The sequence below is a fragment of the Armigeres subalbatus genome, chromosome 1 (assembly GCF_024139115.2).
Source record: "Armigeres subalbatus isolate Guangzhou_Male chromosome 1, GZ_Asu_2, whole genome shotgun sequence".
Classification (NCBI taxonomy): domain Eukaryota; kingdom Metazoa; phylum Arthropoda; class Insecta; order Diptera; family Culicidae; genus Armigeres; species Armigeres subalbatus.
In genome coordinates, this window is record NC_085139.1 from 256,923,508 (window position 1) to 256,946,724 (window position 23,217).

The following is a 23,217-nucleotide window of genomic DNA, read 5'->3' on the forward strand; positions in this document are numbered from 1 at the left end:
ACTGGTTGGAGGTCGGTGACAGCGTTACGGTGGTCAAGACAGGTTAGTTTCAAGCCGTTGAAGGCTATCCATGATCCGCAGGCGAAGAGCCTATTGGTGGTTTTCTGGAACTTGGGCAGAATTTGGACCAAACTAACTCTGGTTTTATAGATGACGGTAGTTGGGTAGTTTAACGATTTGGGGACACCCCTCAACCTAACGATCGGGCCTTCCACGACTGACGTGTTCACGGACGCAGTCACTGGCTTTTAACGGTGGATGCCTTATTCCGAGTTTTTCCGACGACTACCTAAATGTATGTAAAGCCAGCCTCTCGACTACCATGAATACGCAGGAGGTCAAATAGGTTGCGCGGTATTTGGAAGCATCCTGGGAAAAGACGTGTGCTGAGGTGCCACTCGTCGGGAAAAGTTTGATCGGACCAGGCTTGATTGATGGAATCTAGGAGGGGAAGATTTCACAACATCGGCTACGACTACGCTTGCCATAAAGTGCATTGGCTTTCCCCCGCATGATGGAGTCATAGAAGTCCTCCGGAGGGCTGCAATCCAGGGCGAACTGTCTTTGTTTAGCAGTTTTAGTGGAAGCTCATTCTACTCACATCGTCCGAATTCCTAGCTGCTTGATGATCATGGTAGATCAACTTTCTGCATTCCTCGTTGTCTGTTGAAAAAAAGGGCTCTGATAACCCCAGACAAAAAATCGCTTGACTCCCCAAAAATGTCCTCCGAAGAAACAGTGTCTTACAATTTCACAATTTGGCGCTTGCTATATTGCTTGCAGGGTAAAACCGGGGGTTTCCTCTAGTTCTGGTATAGGAATGACGTCCACACTGGAGGGACTTCCGGGGTAGCTGGATAGATTCTCCATATCTGACAAATCTTCGTCTACTGGAGGTCGGTCTGATAATTTCGGTGGGGTCATGGCATCCGGTCTACCAGCGTCCGACTATGCGGGCACCACAGAAGCTGTGTTTGTCACATCCTTGACCATCCTTGGACGCCTGGGTCGGACCAAAGGTTCTGGATGGGGTATAACTTCTGTTCCTAAGGTGTACCGACTGTCCGGATCAGTCAATGGCTCGGGAGTTTCAGTAGTGTAGATTATTTTTTGGTTCATTATAGCTGGCAGCTAGAGAGATGGCAGTGTGTGGATTAAAGATGCGGCTACAGTTTGGGGGAAGATAGCCTATCTTCTTGCTTATTATTCGCTGCATTTATGGGGTGGGATGAGGTCAGGTAAGGTGTTGGCTAAACTACTTTTGGAAGTCTTCGATACTTGAGAACGCCATTCTTGGTTTCCACTTGATAAAACACTTTACCAATTGTCTCGATTATTCCTGCCTACCTTCCGTCAAGTGAAGAAACTTTCAATTTAAGATAATTACCTTTAGAGAAAAGTTCCTCGTGGCATCGAAGGAATGTGTACCTTTCCCTTCAGAAAGACACTGCTTGATTTGAGAACATCTAGCGATGTGAGGGACAATTATGTTTTATCACATTTAAAAAAATGACTTAGAGATTCAGCCATTGCCTCTTTTTCTTGTTAGATACCAAGCGTAGAAACCAGGGTTTATAAGAATGTTTGAAAGATCACATTTTACACCAGTTTGATAAAAATTTGCTCCAAGCTCATGATATTTTCTTCATGTTGGAATTGATCAACATCGTATTTGAAACATCAAGTTTTCCATTGCAACACTCTATTAGAGAGAACGCCCAGTACGGCCACCTTCATCAGGAGTCGCCCGACTCGCACAGTTTCGACAGTTAGGGTTCAGTTTGGCCCCCTTCGTTCGAGTGCAATAACACTGCACGAGTGGAAAAGAGACACCCAAAACGGAGAGACGCGAACTGTGTGATTATTTACTCAAACCAAACTGTGGCGCGATAACGGTGGGGGGCGGGAGCGATGTGGCAGGACGCGCGGACTCGGACTAATTGGATCAAAATTGATAAGCGTGGTGTTTGTGGTTGTGGGGCCTATATCTACCGCCGTACAGTGCTTGGCTTAGCTCGCCGTTGGTGTGTATGTCGGTCGAATGTGGGTACCTACAGTACAGCAGAGCGCAGCACAGAACTAAAGTAGATCGACCGACAAAATCGTGCCAAAAATAGACTTGACATAAATCGGGGAGGTAAGAGGAATTGATTTGTGATTGTGCGGTGGCGTGTATTTCGGACATCAACCATGGTCAAACTTGTTGCCGGTTGAATGATGCCGCCGCCGGTCGGTTAGAGCGGTGGTTTGGTATCACGACACCCAGAGTTTCGGTTGCTACTTTTGACGATTTGTTTGGCTTCCCGCGGCGGTGAGGCTAAACACTTGTTTCGTTAATGTGGAAACTGATAGTTACTTTGTGCCGTTGGCAGCTTGCAGTGGCAGAAGAAGTTTGAAACATTTTTGCAATCAATTGCTAAAAAGAAACTGAGTTGTAAGGTAAGATTTACTTAAAATTGATTTATTTCTGATGTAACTATTGTTACAATATAGTTACATTGCCATTCATTTTTGTTTTGGTTCAAGTTTACGAAAAAAAAGCTCCTATGATTTATCTTTATGAAAGAATTGAGTGTTCGTATTTCATAACTACAATTTGATATTCTCACTACTCTATGTACTTACATTACAAAATTTGATAACATGAGGTGGGACTAGTGTCCTGATCTCAGGTTGGCTGGAAATCATGAAACGGTTCCAAAGGGGTTTTCACTCACCAAAGCGTTGTGCCGGTCAGACGGTGGACCTTAGATATTCGTGTTCGTGTTCTGGCAGAACCGGGAGGAATTCCGGGAGGAACTTCCGGAGGAATTCCGGGAGGAACTTCCGGAGGAATTCCGGGAGGAACTTCCGGAGGAATTCCGGGAGGAACTTCTGGAGGAATTCCGGGAGGAACTTCCGGAGGAATTCCGGGAGGAACTTCCGGAGGAATTCCGGGAGGAATTCTTGGAGAAACTTCCGCTTCCTGGAGGAACTTCCGGAGGAATTCCTGGAGGAACATCCGGAGGAATTCCTGGAGGAACCTCCGCAGGAATTCCTGGAGGATCTTCCGCAGGAATTTCCTGTGGGAACTACCGCAGGAATTCATGGAGGAACTTCCGCAGGAATTCCTGGAGGAACTTCCGCAGGAAATTTTGGATGAACTACCGCAGGAATTCCTGGAAGAACTTCCGCAGAAATTCCTGGAGGAACTTGCGCAGGAATTCCTGGAGGAAGTTCCGCAGGAATTTCTGGAGGAACTTCCGCAGGAATTCCTGGAGGAACTTCCGCAGGAATTCCTGGAGAAACTTCCGCAGGAATTCCTGGAAGAACTTCCGCAGGAATTCCTGGAGGAACTTCCGCAGGAATTCCTGGAGGAACTTCCGCAGGAATTCCTGGAGGAACTTCCGCAGGAATTCCTGGAGGAACTTCCGCAGGAATTCCTGGAGGAACTTCCGCAGGAATTCCTGGAGGAACTTCCGCAGGAATTCCTGGAGGAATTTCCGCAGGAATTCCTGGAGGAACTTCCGCAGGAATTCCTGGAGGAACTTCCGCAGGAATTCCTGGAGGAACTTCCGGAGGAATTCCTGGAGGAACTTCCGGAGGAATTCCTGGAGGAACTTCCGGAGGAATTCCTAGAGAATCTTCCGGTGGAACTTCCGTAGGAATTCCTGAAGAAGCTTCTGCAGGAATTCCCAGAGGAACTTCCGCAGGAATTCCTGGAGGATTTTCCGCAGGAATTACTGGAGGAACTTCCGCAGGAATTACTGGAGGAACTTCAGCAGGAATAACTGAGGAACTTCCGCAGGAATTCCTGGAGGAACTTCCGCTTCCTGGAGGAACTTCGGCAGGAATTCCTGGAGGAACATCGGTAGGGATTCCTGGAGAAACGTCCGCAGGAATTCCTGGAGGAACGTCCGCAGGAATTCCTGGAGGGACTTCCGCAGGAATTACTGGAGGAACTTCCACAGGAATTCCTGGAGAAAGTTTCACACGATTTCCTTGAGGAGCTTCCGCAAGAATTCCTGGAGGGACTTCCGCAGCAATTCCTGGAGGATCTTCCGCAGGAATTCCTGGAGGAACTTCCGCAGGAATTCCTGGAAGAACTTGCTCAGGAATTCCTGGAGGAACTTCCGCAGGAATTCCTGGAGGAATTTCCGCAGGAATTCCTATAGGAACTTCCGCAGGAATTCCTGGAAGAACTTCCGCAGAAATTTCCTTCTTTCCGGAAATTCCTGGAGGAACTTCCGCAGGAATTCCTGGAGAAACTTGCGCAGGAATTCCTGGAGGAACTTCCGCAGGAATTCCTGGAGGAACTTCCGCAGGAATTCCTGGAGGAACTTCCGCAGGAATTCCTGGAGGAACTTCCGCAGGAATTCCTGGAGGAACTTCCGCAGAAATTCCTGGAGGAACTTCCGCAGGAATTCCTGGAGGAACTTCCGCAGCAATTCCTGGAGGAACTTCCGGAAGAATTCCTGGAGGAACTTCCGGAGGAATTCCTGGAGGAACTTCCGCAGGAATTCCTGGAGGAACTTCCACAGGAATTCCTGGAGGAACTTCCGCAGGAATTCCTGGAGGAACTTCCGCAGGAATTCCTGGAGGAACTTCCGCAGGAATTCCTGGAGGAACTTCCGCAGGAATTCCTGGAGGAACTTCCGCAGGAATTCCTGGAGGAACTTCCGCAGGAATTCCTGGAGGAACTTCCGCAGGAATTCCTGGAGGAACTTCCGCAGGAATTCCTGGAGGAACTTCCGGAGGAATTCCTGGAGGAACTTCCGGAGGAATTCCTGGAGGAACTTCCGGAAGAATTCCTGGAGGAACTTCCGGAGGAATTCCTGGAGGAACTTCCGCAGGAATTACTGGAGGAACTTCCGCAGGAATTACTGGAGGAACTTCCGCAGGAATTCCTGGAGGAACTTCCGCAGGAATTCCTGGAGGAACTTCCGCAGGAATTCCTGGAGGAACTTCCGGAGGAATTCCTGGAGGAACTTCCGGAGGAATTCCTGGAGGAACTTCCGGAGGAATACCTGGAGGAACTTCCGGAGGAATACCTGGAGGAACTTCCGGAGGAATACCTGGAGAAACTTCCGGAGGAATTCCTGGAGGAACTTCCGGAGGAATTCCTGGAGGAACTTCCGGAGGAATTCCTGGAGGAACTTCCGGAGGAATTCCTGGAGGAACTTCCGGAGGAATTCCTGGAGGAACTTCCGGAGGAATTCCTGGAGGAACTTCCGGAGGAATTCCTGGAGGAACTTCCGGAGGAATTCCTGGAGGAACTTCCGGAGGAATTCCTGGAGGAACTTCCGGAGGAATTCCTGGAGGAACTTCCGGAGGAATTCCTGGAGGAACTTCCGGAGGAATTCCTGGAGGAACTTCGGAGGAATTCCTGGAGGAACTTCCGGAGGAATTCCTGGAGGAACTTCCGGAGGAATTCCTGGAGGAACTTCCGGAGGAATTCCTGGAGGAACTTCCGAGGAATTCCTGGAGGAACTTCCGGAGGAATTCCTGGAGGAACTTCCGGAGGAATTCCTGGAGGAACTTCCGGAGGAATTCCTGGAGGAACTTCCGGAGGAATTCCTGGAGGAACTTCCGGAGGAATTCCTGGAGGAACTTCCGGAGGAATTCCCGGAGGAACTTCCGTGGAATTCCTGGAGGAACTTCCGGATGAATTCCTGGAGGAACTTCCGGAGGAATTCCTGGAGGAACTTCCGGAGGAATTCCTGGAGGAACTTCCGAAGGAATTCCTGGAGGAACTTCCGAAGGAATTCCTGGAGGAACTTCCGGAGGAATTCCTGGAGGAACTTCCGGAGATATTCCTGGAGGAACCTCCGGAGACACTCCTGGAGGAACCGCCGGAGGAACTCCTTGAGGAACTTCCGGAGGAATTCCTGGAGGAACTTCCGGAGGAATTCCTGGAGGAACTTCCGGAGGAATTCCTGGAGGAACTTCCGGAGGAATTCCTGGAGGAACTTCCGAGGAATTCCTGGAGGAACTTCCGGAGGAATTCCTGGAGGAACTTCCGGAGGAATTCCTGGAGGAACTTCCGGAGGAATTCCTGGAGGAACTTCCGGAGGAATTCCTGGAGGAACTTCCGGAGGAATTCCTGGAGGAACTTCCGGAGGAATTCCTGGAGGAACTTCCGGAGGAATTCCTGGAGGAACTTCCGGAGGAATTCCTGGAGGAACTTCCGGAGGAATTCCTGGAGGAACTTCCGGAGGAATTCCTGGAGGAACTTCCGGAGGAATTCCTGGAGGAACTCTCGGAGGAATTCCTGGAGGAACTTCCGGAGGAATTCCTGGAGGAACTTCCGGATGAATTCCTGGAGGAACTTCCGGAGGAATTCTTGGAGGAACTTCCGCAGGAATTACAGGAGGAACTTCCGCAGGAATTACAGGAGGAACTTCCGCAGGAATTACTGGAGAAACTTCCGCAGGAATTACTGGAGAAACTTCCGCAGGAATTACTGGATGAACTTCCGGAGGAATTTCTGAAGGAACATCCGGCGCAATTCCTGGAGAAACTTGCGGAGGATTTCCTGAAAGAATTTCCGGAGGAATTCCTGGAGGAACTTTCGAAGGAATTCTCGGAGAAACTTCCGGAGGAATTCCTGGAGGAACTTCTGGAGGAGAAATTGCTAAAGGAACTTCCGGAGGTATTCCTGGAGGAACTTCCGGAGGAATTCCTAGATGAACTTTCAGAGGAATTCCTGAAAGAATTCCCAGAGGAATTCCTGGAGGAACTTCCGGAGGAATTCCTGGAGGAACTTCCGGAGGAATTCCTGGAGGAACTTCCGGAGGAATTCCTGGAGGAACTTCCGGAGGAATTCCTGGAGGAACTTCCGGAGGAATTCCTGGAGGAACTTCCGGAGCAATTCCTGGAGGAACTTCCGGAGGAATTCCTGGAGGAACTTCCGGAGGAATTCCTGGAGGAACTTCCGTAGGAATTCCTGGAGGAACTTCCGTAGGAATTCCTGGAGGAACTTCCGGAGGAATTCCTGGAGGAACTTCCGGAGGAATTCCTGGAGGAACTTCCGGAGGAATTCCTGGAGGAACTTCCGGAGGAATTCCTGGAGGAACTTCTGGAGGAATTCCTGGAGGAACTTCCGGAGGAATTCCTGGAGAAACTTCCGGAGGAATTCCTGAAGGAACTTCCCGAGCAATTCCTGGAGGAACTTCCCGAGCAATTCCTGGAGGAACTTCCGGAGGAATTCCTGGAGGAACTTCCGGAGGAATTCCTGGAGGAACTTCCGGAGGAATTCCTGGAGGAACTTCCGGAGGAATTCCTGGAGGAACTTCCGGAGGAATTCCTGGAGGAACTTCCGGAGGAATTCCTGGAGGAACTTCCGGAGGAATTCCTGGAGGAACTTCCGGGGGAATTCCTGGAGGAACTTCCGGGGGTATTCCTGGGGGGACGCCGGATCGTAATCCTGGAGGAACTTCCGGAGGAATTCCTGGAGGAACTTCCGGAGGAATTCCTGGAGGAACTTCCGGAGGAATTCCTGGAGGAACTTCCGGAGGAATTCCTGGAGGAACTTCCGGAGGAATTCCTGGAGGAACTTCCGGAGGAATTCCTGGAGGAACTTCCGTAGAATTCCTGGAGGAACTTCGGAGGAATTCCTGGAGGAACTTCGGAGGAATTCCTGGAGGAACTTCGGAGGAATTCCTGGAGGAACTTCCGGAGGAATTCCTGGAGGAACTTCCGAGGAATTCCTGGAGGAACTTGCGGAGGAATTCCTGGAGGAACTTCCGGAGCAATTCCTGGAGGAACTTCCGGAGCAATTCCTGGAGGAACTTCCGGAGGAATTCCTGGAGGAACTTCCGGAGGAATTCCTGGAGGAACTTCCGGAGGAATTCCTGGAGGAAATTCCGGAGGACCTTCTGGAGGAACTTCCGCAGGAATTCCTGGAGGAACTTTCGCAGGAATTCCTGAAGGAACTTCCGCAGGAATTCCTGGAGGAACTTCCGCAGGAATTCCTGGAGGGATTTCCGCAGGAATTCTGGAGAAATTTCCGCAGGAATTCCTGAAGGAACTTCCGCAGGTATTCCTGGAGGAACTTCCGCATGAATTCCTGGAGGAAGTTCCGCAGGAATTCCTGAAGGAACTTCCGCAAGAATTCATGGAGGAACTTTCGCAGGAATTCATGGAGGAAATTCCGCAGGAATTCCTGGAGGAACTTTTGGTGGAATTCCTGGAGGAACTTCCGCAGAAATTCATGGAGGAACTTCCGATGGAATCCCTGGAGGAACTTCCGGAGGAATTCCTGGAGGAACTTCCGAAGGAATTTTCGGAGGGTTTTCCTGCCGAATTACTGGAGGTTCTTCTGGAGGAATTCCTGGAGGAATTTCCGGATGAATTGCTGGAGGAACTTGTGGAGGAATTTCTGGAGGAACTTGTGGAGGAATTCCCGGAGAAACTTGCGAAAGAATTCCTTGAGAAATTTTTGGAGGAATTCCTGGAGGAACTTTCGCAGGAATTCCTGGAGGAACTTCCGCAGGAATTCCTGGAGGAACTTCCGCAGGAATTCCTGGAGGAACTTCCGTAGGAATTCCTGGAGGAACTTTCGCAGGAATTCCTAGAGGAACTTCCGCAGGAATTCCTGGAGGAACTTTCGGAGGAATTCCTGGAGGAACTTCCGCAGGAATTCCTGGAGGAACTTCCGCAGGAATTCCTGGAGGAACTTCCGCAGGAATTCCTGGAGGAACCTCCGCAGGAATTCCTGGAGGAACTACCGCAGGAATTTCAGGAGGAAGTTTCGCAGGAATTCTTGGAGGAACTTCCGCAGGAATTCCTGGAGGAATTTCCGCAGGAATTCCTGGAGGAACTTCCGGAAGAATTCCTGGAGGAACTTCCGCAGGAATTCCTGGAGGAACTTCCCTGGCGTAATCTGAAAAAGTGACGTATGCGCCATTTTACAACATGCATGTTTTTCATTTTTCTATTAAAGAGTTCGATGAGTACTACTCGTGAACACCATTTTTGGAAAATGGTTAATACGTCACTTTTTCAGATTACGGCAGTTCCGCAGGAATTCCTGGAGGAACTTCCGCAGGAATTCTTGGAAGAACTTCCGGAGGAATTCCTGGAGGAACCTTTGACTTGCATGGACTTGATTATCAAGCAACGAATATCCGTAATCTTATTATTTTAGCTTTGCTGTGTTGCAGCAAACGAAGAATCAAAAGACAGCTGCAGCTCGTTGCTTCAGTATTGAAAGTGGTGCCCTTCAAAACGCGAGGTGGAACTACATTGGATTCAGAAAATTCCTTCTTAAATCTAAGAAGTATTTGGTAAGCGTAGTAGCGGACACCTTTCTGCATAACTGGTAGGAAATTTCTGGCGGTTACCTCATGCTGGCTATTTGGATACCTATTCAATTTGTACAAAAGAATGGGTAGTTTTTCCGCAAAACGTGCGTGAAAAAATATGACTTCAATGCCGTAATCTGAAAAAGTGACGTATACGCCATTTTCCAAAAATGGTGTTAACGAGTACTACTCATCGAGCTCTTTAACAGAAAAATGAAAAACATGCATGTTGTAAAATGGCTGTTACGTCACTTTTCCAGAATACGGCAGTTCAATTAAATTGGTTAAACTTGAGATAAAAAATTAACATATCTCTAAGTTTTTTGACATAATAAAGAATATGAATTGCTCTTTCAAATGCCGTGTGAACATATATTTTTGGTCTGCCCTAACCGGAGATATCAACTGATGAAAAAATTTACAGAAAAACGATTGTAACTTTTGATCGGAAAAGGATATTGTGCATATTTATTTACCCATATCTACCCATTTACCAAGTTGCATTTATTTGAGCTCTAAAAGTCAGCCGAAGACGACTTTTTCGAGAAATCTAAAACAAAAATAGTATACTGCTTTTTGAGGTTGAGAGGCTCATGGCGGCGAAGCCTCAATAAAGAAATAAAAGAAGTCGACCGAAATCTAACCTGTCAACAGGTTAAAGCGATAGCCGGGCAACGCTCAGGATGGAGATCTTTCAAGTCGGCCCTTTGCACCACCGGAGGTGTACAGGACCCATAAGCTAAGCTAAAAGCTTTCTTAGGTACACCCTAATACAATTAGGTAAAATTGCTCTGAGTCAGCCAACTTAAGAGCTTCAGAAAAAAGCATTTTTATCTAAGTTTATTTGAATAAGCTGCGCTACAACGTTGTAGAAGATAACATGTCAGTATTCCGACAAATAAAAACATATTTTCTAGTTTTTTTTATATGATGGGCTACACTATTTTTTGATAGCACCATATAATGATGGCCTTCTACTTCTTACAATTTTGTTGAACAACAGCTTTTTTTTCTAAAAATGGGCCTGGGATAAAACGACCAAATGGTAGTGTAAAATAACTTAAAAGAATGGTGATTTAAAATAATGGCAGTGATTAAAATACCCAACAAGAAAAAAGGTGAGGCATGGTTGTTTGTTTTTGGATTGAGCGAAGTCAATTTATGCGGATATGATGGGATTTTGCTTATTTTTTCTATTGCAGTTCATCAACGAATAACTAATATTGAATTGTTATGGTAATATTCGTTCATAAATGTCCTACAACAGATTATATGAGTGATTTTATGAGTGAGGCCATTTTTCCCCAGGAGGGATAACGCACTGCTCTCACCTAATCGGGTTTCTTAATTTTCCTATTTTTATTTAATTTCTCAATTCAAATCTTATTAATCTTGGGGACGCGAGCCGTTGTTTAAAGTACATCACTTTCAGGACCATTCAAGTCTCGGAAGGTTAAAGGTGCGAAGATTCAAGTAGGTGCGTAGTCGAACGGTTACAACATTTGAAACAAATCGAATTATCTACCATTAGATTGTCTTGCTACTCTAGTCCTCGATTCACCCGGCACCCACTTACACAGAGTGACCTTCCACTAACCATCCAGCTTAATTTTACGCCTCGTCGCATGTAATTAATAATGTTTTCACCGTCCGTTTCATTCATACCAATTCACCACTACTGGCTGTGTTGTTTGCAGTCAGTCACTATATAGCCTCGCTAGCAGGTCATCACGCAGGTCGTCGCAACCCGCGGCGCGGTGTGAAAGAAGAAGTGACCCGTCTTCGACGCGTATCGAGGCGACCGCATTTCATGTAGGTAGCGACATTACATTCGTTACAATCACACCATCCAATGACCGAATATCCTCCATCGATTATTACACGGTGCTGCACGGGTTCTGAGCACACTTGCATTATTTTGTCTATCTCGGGCAGAGTTTTTGTCATGGATTCATCAAATCAGCTGAAGTTTGAAATTCGCTAATTTAGTTGTCGATGTACTTTAATATTTAAATAATAATAAAAAAGAAGGAAAATATAATTTAAATAGTTTTTCTTTTAGATTTGTTAGTATGAACGATTGAATCAAAACTTCTTACCTAATACGCTCAGCAGAGGATGTTTGTTCGTTAACCTTTCCCACAAGAACAAACTTTGAAATAACAAAATAATTAAAAAATGAAATAAACATTTAAAACAAACAATTAAGGAAAGTTTTTGTGTCAAAATACTTTACATCTGAAAAATCTTTCCGTGAAAAGTCTGAACGCACAGTAGGTCCATTGGAAAATTAGATTTAAAATGAATAAAACCTTAGTTGAAACCGGAGGAAAGATTCTAATTATTCGTAGCACAGTGTTAAGGGAGAGTCACAGGTGGTGGTAAGCGGCGGCTGCTAACCTTTTAACAACAGCCAAGTAATGAGTAAATCGGAATCGATCGAAGAAGAATAACGATGACAACAAACATCGAATATCGTTTCATGTCTGGCCGCCACTCGCCACGCCATGTCGCGCCGCGCCGTCTGCTCGCGGTCGTGGGCTTCATCGCCGTGGTGGTTGTTATTAATTCGTTGTACTTACGTCGTATTTTTTTTCTTTCCGCTTCTTACCTTTTAGGGACTGCTGCGGCAGAAGCAATCAGCGGTCGCGGTCGCAGACACAGACCAAGTGCAGGTGATTGGAGGTACACAGCTCCCGCTAAGTAGTAGGTTTCGAAGAAGCTCGTGCGTCTACACAATTAGCTACCGCAGCTAGGAGCAATTCCGCCGAAGCGTACTGCTCCGATCCCTATTGTAATCAAAGGTTCGGAGAAGTACGGAGTGGGGTGGGACGTCGAATAGACTTGAATGATGACTAGTGGTGTAAGGTCGACGGGGCCGATGACGACGAAGCAGGTGGCGATATCGCAAGGAAGCATCAAGTCTCCGACATCGACACTGAACGGAAAGTGAGTGAGAGCGAGCAGATTCTCAGGAGTTGCAAAGAAAGAAGCAACACCACTCCGCACCGTGACAACTCATTCAAGGACAGTCTGATCCGGAAAGCGGATAGGAGGGGGCGTCCTGTTAAAGAGCAGCGTCGTCGCCGTCATGTCCGAGGTAAGTCAGTGGATGGGACAGATTTATTAAGCTTTCGATATTTGTGGGCTTTTACTTATGTGAATCGGGATTGTAGGGTGATATTAAATTCTATATTTTTGTACAATTCTGCATCTCAATAATCCTGATTTAAATAAATTGCAGAACAGCACATTGTATAAGAATGCAATATAATTATTTACCAATAAAAACTCAGCAAGTTCACTGATCATTGATTATTTTACGAGGGTAAACCCGGGTGAGATGTCACACCTTTTTAAAAATCGACAAAACAAAACGTTAAATTGAAACACTTTTTGTTTTTGATAGTTAAGGGATCCTACTACAAGTGAAGAAATCATTTGCAAAACAAATTTTTATTTGGTTGAGAAGATATATTCACTCATCCAAATTCCTTCCAAACACTTAAAAACAGCAATTTTGTTTGTTTTTGGAATCGAGAGAATTTATTGTAAACAACAGCGTCGACGTATTAGACAGTTTTTCTTTTACGGTGAAACATTATTTTCATACTGAAAAGTTAAAAAGTAATGGGTAATGTTTTAAATATAACCGCGAGTAGACGTAGGACTTGAATAATCGTAACGAATTTCCATATAGGGGCCCTCCTTAGCCGTGCGGTAAGACGCGCGGCTACAAAGCAAGACCATGCTGAGGGTGGCTGGGTTCGATTCCCGGTGCCGGTCTAGGCAATTTTCGGATTGAAAATTGTCTCGACTTCCCTGGGCATAAAAGTATCATCGTGCTAGCCTCATGATATACGAATGCATAAATGGTAACCTGGCTTAGAAACCTCGCAGTTAATAACTGTGGAAGTGCTTAATGAACACTAAGCTGCGAGGCGGCTCTATCCCAGTGTGGGGATGTAATGCCAATAAGAAGAAGATTTACAATTATCTTTTGAATTTATGGGGTTTGATTGGTATAGGTATTGATATTGGAAACGACAACATTCATACTAAGTAGAATTATTAGCAGTTTTTTTTTTCAAAACTTCTGGAAATGAAACTAATAATGAAACTCTTATTTACTCAAGCAAATGAAGGGAATTTATCAATTTATAGATTTTAGAAATTATTTTTGCAATTTCTGATCATAATACCTGGTTTACAGTTCGTCTTTGAGTGATAAAAGATTTAATTTTAACAGCCTCGTTGGATAAACGTACAACTCGTGCTGAAAAAAATCATCTTTTTGCAACTAGTTGCACAAACTACTATTAATGTTTTGGTTCCAAACTATGAGTTCAGTTTAATAATATAACTTCTCAGAAAATAAGAACCAAAGTATAAAATAATGTTTATTAAAAATATTGTTCTGGAAATTATTTTTCGCGTACTATTTTAAAACATTTACATGTAATACGGCAAAATTTCCTAATTTAAAATGGATATCAATACCATTGCTGAATGTGTATCATTTAATTGCCAATGCCTGCTGCGAATGAATGAAAATAATTATTTTTAATCAAATTTCTATATTCAATAGTGTAGTTGATTTTTTTTGCTAAGGAATCAGAACTGTTATTGTCTATGCGGGTCATCGCTGGAACGTCGCTGAACCGTCGCGTCGCTCAACCAGCGAGCGCTTTCCAGTTTGGTGCTGTAGCGACGCATTGAATTTGCTTGCGTCGCTGGAGCACTTACTGGAAAGAAAGTTCATACATGTTCTTGATTTTATCTGCATCGACAATATAGTTGTGGATTATTAAACCAATCACTTTCCCTGGATGAGCAGACTAATTTTATTATTCTTCATCCACCACCGCTGCCCTCGCAGCCGACACCACTGCATCCGATCATCATCAAGCATAGAACGGCAAAAAAATGCGCCCTCTTCTTTCATGCACACTCGCAGACCCACCGGGAGCTCTCCCGCTGGCGACTGCATGCTATGTAAGTAAAAAAATGCGAGAAAAATGCGGGAGAGAAAAGCACGTCAGTACGCGCTGCTGTCACAAATTGAAATGACTCGCACACGACTTTTTTTTGACTTAAATTCGTTTATTTTTCAATTTTTGTATAGTACAGTATTTTAAAAAAACAATTCAAGTGGTTGGCCACAAGGCCCTTCAACTTTAGTCTCTTTTTTAAGGTTATTTTCAATAAAATTTCAAAAGATTATCTAGCTTGATTTACCATATCATCCTTTAGGAGGAATTGATTATTTCAGAAATTTGATAACCTAACTACTATGTACACTAATATTTACAATAAAAATTTGATAACCTAGATTGGAACTAGCGCCCTAATTGGAGCCTGATCCGAATGCAAGCAACGGACCCTAAACTTTTCTTTACACTCACCAAAGCGTTCATGTAAGGTTTTTGGACCTCGGATGTTCTTGTCCTGGGAGGGTTGAGGATCATCCTCAGGAATTTGTTTTGGACCCGTTGAAGTTTGAGGTGGTGGGTTTTAGCGCAGCTCTCCCAGACCGGCATGCCGTATTCGATCACAGGGAGGATGATTTGCTTGTAGACAGCAAGCTTATTTTTCAGGGACAATGACGACCGGCGGTTGATCAAAGGGTACAGTAGTTTCAACAAGACGTTACACTTTGTCACCGTTTTGTCAACCTGCTGCCTGAAAATAAGCTTGCTGTCGAGGGTCAAGCCAAGGTAGTCGGCCTCATTGGCCCATTCCACAGTCGTGCCATTGAGGATGATTTTACAGTCCCCTGGCGGAACAAGTTTAGGGGATTTGGAGTGGGGGAAAATGATGACCTGGGTCTTCGCCGCGTTGATACAGATCTTCCAGCTGGTGAGGTACTCTGTCAGGGCATCCAGGCCTCGTTGGAGTTTTGCCACTAGCGCTCTGATCACTCTACCGTTGTAGACGATGGATGTGTCATCTGCGAACAGAGACAGAATGCCGCCTTCTGGAGGTTCTGGCATGTCGGAGGTGAACAGATTGAAAAGCAGGGGCCTGAGGATACTGCCCTGGGGACGCCTGCGACGATGTTGTGCGCATTGGAACTCGCTCCGCTGATTGAGACCCGGAATGTCCTTGCCGACAGGTAATTGTTGATGATTTTCACCAGGTAGCTGGGAAGATTGTAGCGTTGTAGTTTGTACACCAGGCCATCATGCCATACATTGTCAAATGCCTTCTCGACATCGAGTAAGGCCATGGCGGATGTTTTCGAGACAAACTTGTTCCGTCTGAGGACGTTGGTAACTCAGGTCAGTTGGTGTACAGTTGACCGACCGCGTCGGAAACCAAACTGTTCCTCGAGCAAGATGTTGAGATTTTCGGCAGACTCAAGTAACCGGTGATGAATAGCTTTTTCGAATAGCTTGGATAATCCTGAGAGAAGGCTGATGGGACGATAGCTTTTGGGTGAGGAAGGATCCTTCCCAGGCTTCCGGATGGGGATGACTTTCGCTGACTTCCAGGCCGATGGGAAGTAGCTGAGCCGGAGACACTGATTGAAGATCAGCGAGAGGTGCTCAAAGAACGGCGCACTCATGTGTTTGAGCTCGAGATTCAGGATGCTGTCGAAGCCTGGGGCCTTCATATTCTTCGATGATTTGATATAGGCCGTCAATTCACCAGCTGAGATCTCCAACTCCTCCGAGAAGTCGTTGGGAATCAAATGGATGTTGTTAGCATGCTCGTTGACGGCTGCTTCGTGTGGACTGACGATGTTCTGCCCAAGATTGTGTGAGCTGACGAAGTGACGACCTATTTCAGCGACCTTCTCTGCAGGAGTTATCAAGCGATCCTTAGAGCCATTATTGTCTAGTGGGATCAAAGGTGGAATGGGCCGAGGCTTGGATTTTAGAATTTTGGTCATTTTCCAGAACGGCTTAGCATAATCTGGGAGAGTGCGGATCTTATTCGAGAAGTCGTTATTTTTGAGGTCCACCATTCTGGCCTTGATAATTTTGTGATTCGATTGCAGCGTGCCTTAAGCTCAGGCAGTCCAGTACGCTGAAACTGCCTGCGAGTGACATTCCGCAATCGAATCAAATCTTTGGTGAGTGTATCGATGTTTAAGGAGTTGCTTACCTGCCGAGCCGTCGGTACGTGTTGCTCTCGGGCCGCCGTGATCGCCTCCTCCATAGCGCACAGCTGGCGGTCAATACTTTGCGGCGTCTCCGGACGCACCTCGTAGTCGACGGTGTTATCGACGCACTGCTGGAAACGCTGCCAGTTCACTCGGTGGTAGTTCCGCCGTAACTGCTGGTGCCGATTGACCGAGGAGCCCAGTTCCGCCACCACCGGATAGTGATCCGAACTGAGCTCCTGGTAGACAACCGGCTGCGAGACGTGGTCACTCAGGTTTGTTACGTAGAGGTCGAGCGTTGCGTGGGCACCGGACCGACTCAGCCGAGTGGGGGAATCCGGGCTCAGGATCGTGTAGTGGCCTTCCTCCATGTCGTTGCTCCAGATGGTGCCGTTTCGATTGCCGCGACTGTTGCCCCAGGCTTGATGTTTGGCATTCAAGTCGCCGGCAATGATATACTGGCCTTGCCTCCGCGTCAGCTTGACGATGTCCCTCCGAAGGGCAGCCGATGATCCATCGCCGCGCAGTCGAGTGGCGAGCTGCGCGAAGATCGGCATCAGTTGCTCCGGAGTGTACAGCGGGGCAGATTCCTCCGGTGGGACGGCTTCGTTCTCTGACTGCCGACGGAACCCAGGAGGAGGGAGCGGGGGCCATTCGCTGGTGGATGGTGACGACGATGTTGGAGCTTGGACCGATGCAGCTGCCGCTGCCAGTCGCTTGTGCGGCTGTAGCGGTGGGAGTATTGGAATCACACGACGGGGAGCAGGGATGGCTGGAATGTTCACCTCGTTGATTACAGGAACACGGTTCTTCTTCGGCATGGTCCTGGTGGAAGCCTTCTTCCGGATTTCCAGGAACTCGGCTCGCTTTGGGCAGCCCTTTGTGGTGGCCCGATGTTTGTCGCCACAGTTGGCGCACTTGAGATCGGCCACCTCCATTTTGTCGCACTCGTCAGTCGGATGGGGTTCGCCACACTTGTTGCAGCGCGGCTTCATGCGGCAGTTCCTGGTGCCGTGCCCGAAATTGAAGCAGTTGGTGCATTGCGTTACATCGCGGTGCACTGGCCGATATCGCTCCCAGTCAACGACGGTGTAATTTATAACGCCAACCAGCTTCAGGTCCTTCCAGGTAGTGGAGCCGTGCTCCAGATGGATCAGGTAAAGCTGGTCGCGATATTTCCTCGCCTTGTCGTGACGAGCGATCTTGTGGACGGCTACTGGCTTCAGTCCGCAACTTTCAAGCTCTGCTTGGGCTCTTCCTCCTTCATGTCGTGAAGTCCTCGCAGCAAAGCCTTGAGCGGCTTCGTGCCGGGATGGTCATGAGTGTAGTACTCATACTTGTGGACCTCGAGGAACTCCACGACGGATTGATGATGGTCCCGGTTGGCCGGCATCACTTTCACGCCCTCGCTGCAGAGCCGAAACGTACATTTCAGCCCCTTAGCGATCAGCTGGCGAATTTTGGGCGTAAATCCGGCGGATCGCCCTTCACAAACACGGGCGGGCACTTCTCCTTCCGCTCCGGTTGCACCTGCGGCAGCTGCGATTGCTGCTTCTTCCTCTTTTCGGCGGATTGCCGGCGTCATCAAGCGGCAACGGCGAGAACACGTTGCTCTGCAAAAGCTGCTTGGAGGGGTTACCCGCGCCTCCAAGAGCAGTGCGCTTAGGCACTTTTCCAGCGACCGAATCGGCCACCGAGTCTCCCATGACGGGTCCGGGAGAAAATAACGCCAACGCCAACGCGACAAGCGAAAACGTAAACAGCGAACGAACGAGAAAAAACACTTCGAAAAAAATGCGCGAGCAAAAAAACACGTCCGTACGTGTTGCTGTCTCGAACTGGAATGAGACTCGCACACGGAAGGCACTGCTTCTTTTATGCACAAATGAAATCTTGCGGTGGATCCGATGGCACGTGGCAGTGCATTCTGATGTCCGTGTTAGGAATGCACGAGATTGATTATATATGAAATTTTTATTGACCTTGACAAGATTTGAAATTTACAATAGATTATCCTTAAAAATCTTAAGTTTCAATGAAGTTGGCAAATCGCTGGAGAGTGTCCGAGTCGATTGATATATGAATCCTAAAAATCCATCGAAAGATAAAGGCGCTAGTAACGTTTTTGTTAATTTAATCTACCTTCAACAATGGTACTTTGCAACCATGGATGGAGAATGTCTGATGTCCTGAAAAATGAATCTCCGATGATATATAGGTTTATTTGTCAAAAACTTCAAGTGATTTAGGAAAAGCAGTTACTTTCTTCCAGCTGCAGCAATCTGTAACTATACTTGCCTATTTAAGTTGATTCTTTACTTTAGCAAACCCGTGATGTTTTCTTCTATGATTAAATTCACATTTAGAGCTTAATTATTTGAACACTATTGAACAAAGAGTTTATAACTCACAGAATAAATTAATTAATTGAAGAGAAAGACCGCTAAACGTAATGAGCCGCAGAAACTTTTGAAAGCGATTTGACAGATACGGCCGTACAGGTAACGCCTCTTGCTATCATGAATTACGATCATGATTGCAGTTGTTATGAATCATGATTTAAGTAAATTTGCTCATGAAATCATGAGTCATAATCATGATTTCATGAAATAAGATGGCTCATGGCGTATACATGAACGATTTTTCTTATTGAATTCGACAGCACACGCAATTTTAAAATTTGAGGAGACTTAATCCCCTTTCTATGATATCTATTATATTTGTTTGAATTTTTTCACCAAATTTTTGTATGGGTGACTAATGGGGGCCCTCCTTAGCCGTGCGGTAAGACGCGCGGCTACAAAGCAAGAACATGCTGAGGGTGGCTGGGTTCGATTCCCGGTGCCGGTCTAGGCAATTTTCGGGTTGGAAATTGTCTCGATTTCCCTGGGTTTAAAAGTATCATCGTGTTAGCCTCATGATATACGAATGCAAAAATGGTAACTTGGCTTAGAAACCTCGCAGTTAATAACTGTGGAAGTGCTTAATGAACGCTAAGCTGCGAGCCGGCTCTGTCCCACAATAACTTAAAATCCAAATATCCTAAAACTTTGATGGAATGTTGACATTTTCATCAGTACAGATCATTAAGCATATTTATGGCTTTGTGTTATGAAAAAACGAAAGCATTTGGTCATTGTTATGAAAAGTTGTTCAAATTTTGCGTGGCCAATAAAAAAATCTTTAGGAAGATCAAAACATACAAACCGCCCTGAAGAATAAATAGGGTTGTCAACCCAAAAAATAGCTCACCACATAAAGGTTTTTTGTCTAGAGGATCTTTACTACAAAATACGCTAGAACAAAACTACTTTAGTTCTCGATAAAACAGGGGGTGATCAAGTCTCCCCGGGGATCAAGTTTCCTCACCTTCCCCTATCAAGCATCCAAGAAATTCCTGCAGTCATGTCTCAAGGTGTAATGAAGAACCAATAATCTATCGGACTGTTTCGAATTTTGTAGGTATTTTTCCTTTTGTGATGCATAGAATAGAATGTGTTCACAACATGCAAAATGATGGGTTCACATCAAGGAAGGAGCGCCCAACAGAGCTCTGGTCCCCACAAGTCCCTATCTCACGCTTCCACGGGTCGTCCGATGACAAAAGACCGCCAGCTAAGGGTTGTGTACTTAGCTGGTAGTGCAACCTGGGCACTGTTGTCTTTCTGACATCAGCTAGAGTGAGAAGGTACGCCTCGAGCGTCTGTTCACCCGGAGGTGCGGCTCAAACAGCATCTGCCTGGTACCCAGCGGCTGATTAACGACCCAGTAAACCACATATCGTATAACAAACAGCAAATAAAGTCGCATTTGCATCCATCAAAAATCTAAATCGCATTCCATATCAAACTTTGTCAGATTATTGTCGAACAATGTTGTATTGAATGCATCGTATACGATAATTTTTACCGTAGTGAAAATCAATCGTAATTGTGTGAATAAAAACTCGTAATGACTTACATTCCTTGCAATATCCTATATCAGTGCGAATGAATGTCTACGTGAATCGTAATACAATCTAAACCACTTCAGTCCAAATGGCTTGTAGACGTTTCAAGCAGTTGTAAAGATATAAATTGTGTAGTTTATGTTGAACAAAAATCCATCTCACTTCAAGATGTGCAGTATGGTGCAGTGGTAGAGTATTCGCCTGCAAATCTAAAGATCGCATGTTCGAGACTTGGTGCTGAAGATTTTTTTATATTTTCTATATTTTAATGTTTAATCGTAATAATGTTCTTTTGATGTCGGGAAAAGTCGTAAAATAAAACTCGTATGTACCTATCTCCACTTTGGTACGTATATAGCCAATCTGTGCATTATATACGATTAAGTTGGTTCTTATATAATAACCTATATCAAGAGTTATAGGTACCAACATGTATCAAGAGTTATAGGTACCAACATATACCAAGCAGATGAAGCGAGTGATGCGGTGGAAACCCATTAGCGAACGAATCTGTGTTTTGAGGATACGGGGCAAATTCTTCAATTACAGCCTAATCAACGTTTACGCACCAACAAACGATAAATCCGACGACGTGAAGGATACGTTTTATGAATGTCTTGATAAAGCCAATGGAGAGTGCCCAAAACATTACGTGAAAATTGTTATCGGAGACGCTAACGCTCAGGTCGGTAGAGAGGACTTTTTCCGACCCATAATCGGTTGGGAGAGCCTTCACTCCGCTACCAATGACAACTTTGCACGAAAGAACATCCGAAAGCACACCTGGAGATAGACCATGTTCTGGTGGATGGGCGCCATTTCTCGGATGTTATCGATGTGCGGACATTCAGAGGTCCGAACATTGACTCTGATCACTATCTCGTTGTCAGTAAAATTCGATCACGGTTGTCAACTGTATCGAACGAAAGATCACAGCGAACGATGCGTTACAATATCCAGCGATTGTCGGCGGAAGGAGTATTGGCTGAGTACCGCCAGAAGCTCGACAACATCAACGATCTATGGGAGTCGATTCATGGAGCGGTGAGCACAACAGCACGAGAAGTGGTAGGCACTGCACAGAGGCAACCCAGGACGGGTTGGCTCGATGTGGAGTGTCATAGAGTGACAGACGAGAAGAAAGTTGCCAGAAGCCGAATGTTGATGTCGGGTACCCGATCGAAAATAGATCGGTACAAGGAAGCAAGAGCAGCCGAAAAACGAACCCACCGCAGGAAGAAAAAAGAGTACGCAGAACAAGTTATTAGTGAGGCGCAGGAAAAAATGGGGCAGAACGATATGCGGAGGTTTTATGAGTCTGTCAATGGCGTGCGGAGAAAGACAGCGCCATCTCCCGTCATGTGCAACGACCAGCAAGGGAATTTGCTGACAGATAAAACTGAAGTGAACACTTCGAAACTTTGTTGAATGGAGGAAGTGATGGTGCATCGGTGAACAGAATGAATATTAGCGACGATGGACAAGCTGTGGAGTCACCTACACTAGATGAGGTTAAAAAAGCTGTTAAAGAGCTGAAAAACAATAAGGCTGCGGGGAAGGACCAGCTCCCGGCTGAACTTCTTAAACAAGGCAGTGAGCAGCTTTATGAAGTTCTGCACCATATTATGTCGAAAATATGGGAAGACGAAGAAATGCCTGCTAGCTGGTTGGACGGCCTCATTTGCCCTCTCTTTATTTATTTATTTCGTCAAGCATTGTAGACTACAAACACATTGTTTCACTTAAACACTATCTGTTTTAATCACTAGACAAATATTATGCTATACTATTATATTTAAGAAAGGGCACATACCGAAGTGCGCCAATTACCGAGGAATAACCCTCCTTAATTCGGCGTACAAAATTATGTCCCGTATTCTGTTCAACAGATTGAGACCGCTTGAAGAGTCCTTCGTCGGCGAATACCAAGCAGATTTTCGTAAGGGCCGATCAATGACGGATCAAATGTTTACCCTGACACAAATCCTTGATAAATTCTGGGAGTACAACTTGCAGACACATCATCTGTTTATTGATTTCAAGGCGGCGTACGATTCAGTGAAACGGAATGAATTATGGCAAATTAAGCTTGAACATGGTTTTCCGGCGAAACTGATACGGCTGATTCGTATAACGTTGGACGGATCGAAATCAAGTGTAAGGGTTGCGGATGAAATATCGACGTCATTTGTTACCGTAGGTGGATTAAAGCAGGGTGATGCACTCTCGAATCTACTGTTCAATATAGCGCTCGAGGGAGCGATTAGGAGAGCTGGTGTGCAAAGAAGCGGTACCATTATCACAAAATTGCATATGCTCCTGGGATTTGCGGACGATATCGATATTATCGCCGTGCCGTGGAAGAGGCTTTTGTGCCTTTTAAGAGGGAGACAGCGAGGATTGGACTCACGATCAATACCAGCAAAACAAAGTGCATGGTCGCTGGCAATCAACGTGGGTTCATTAGTGGTGGTGGTAGCGAAATAGTGCTGGATGGTGAAAAATTTGAAGTGGTAGAAGAATTTGTGTATAGGGCTTATTACGGACTTCGTAACCAGCTTAAGTCCCGTAGTCTGCAAATGAAAACAAAACTCGCGCTGTATACTACTCTGATTCTTCCGGTGGCTTCATACGACCATGAAACATGGACGTTAAAGGAGGCTGATCGGAGAGCTTTCGGAGTGTTTGAGCGTTAGGTACTACAAACAATACTCGGCGGTAAACAGGAGAACGGTATCTGGCGGCGTCGCACAAATCACGAGTTGTACCAGGTGTATAAAGGACTGGATATTGTTAAGCTTATTCAACACGGCAGACTACGGTGGACTGGACACGTTGTTCGTATGCCGGAAGAACGTCAAGCGAAGATAATATTT

General features: G+C 45.9%; 1 protein-coding gene across 4 annotated transcripts in view; it reads left to right on the forward strand.

Annotated features, from left to right (window-relative positions):
* The window catches only part of LOC134206900 (adenylate cyclase type 9), a 149,887-nt gene that overhangs the window by 41,447 nt on the left and 85,223 nt on the right, over positions 1-23,217 (forward strand). For 3 of the 4 annotated variants that reach the window (XM_062682647.1, XM_062682643.1, XM_062682644.1), the window contains one exon: positions 11,903-12,384. In XM_062682647.1, coding sequence (XP_062538631.1) covers positions 12,376-12,384 — 9 coding nt within the window. In that variant the 5' untranslated portion in view covers positions 11,903-12,375. Of the gene's footprint in view, positions 1-2,318; positions 2,440-11,902; positions 12,385-23,217 lie in introns of those variants that run through there. The other variant, XM_062682645.1, reaches the window with a different exon arrangement.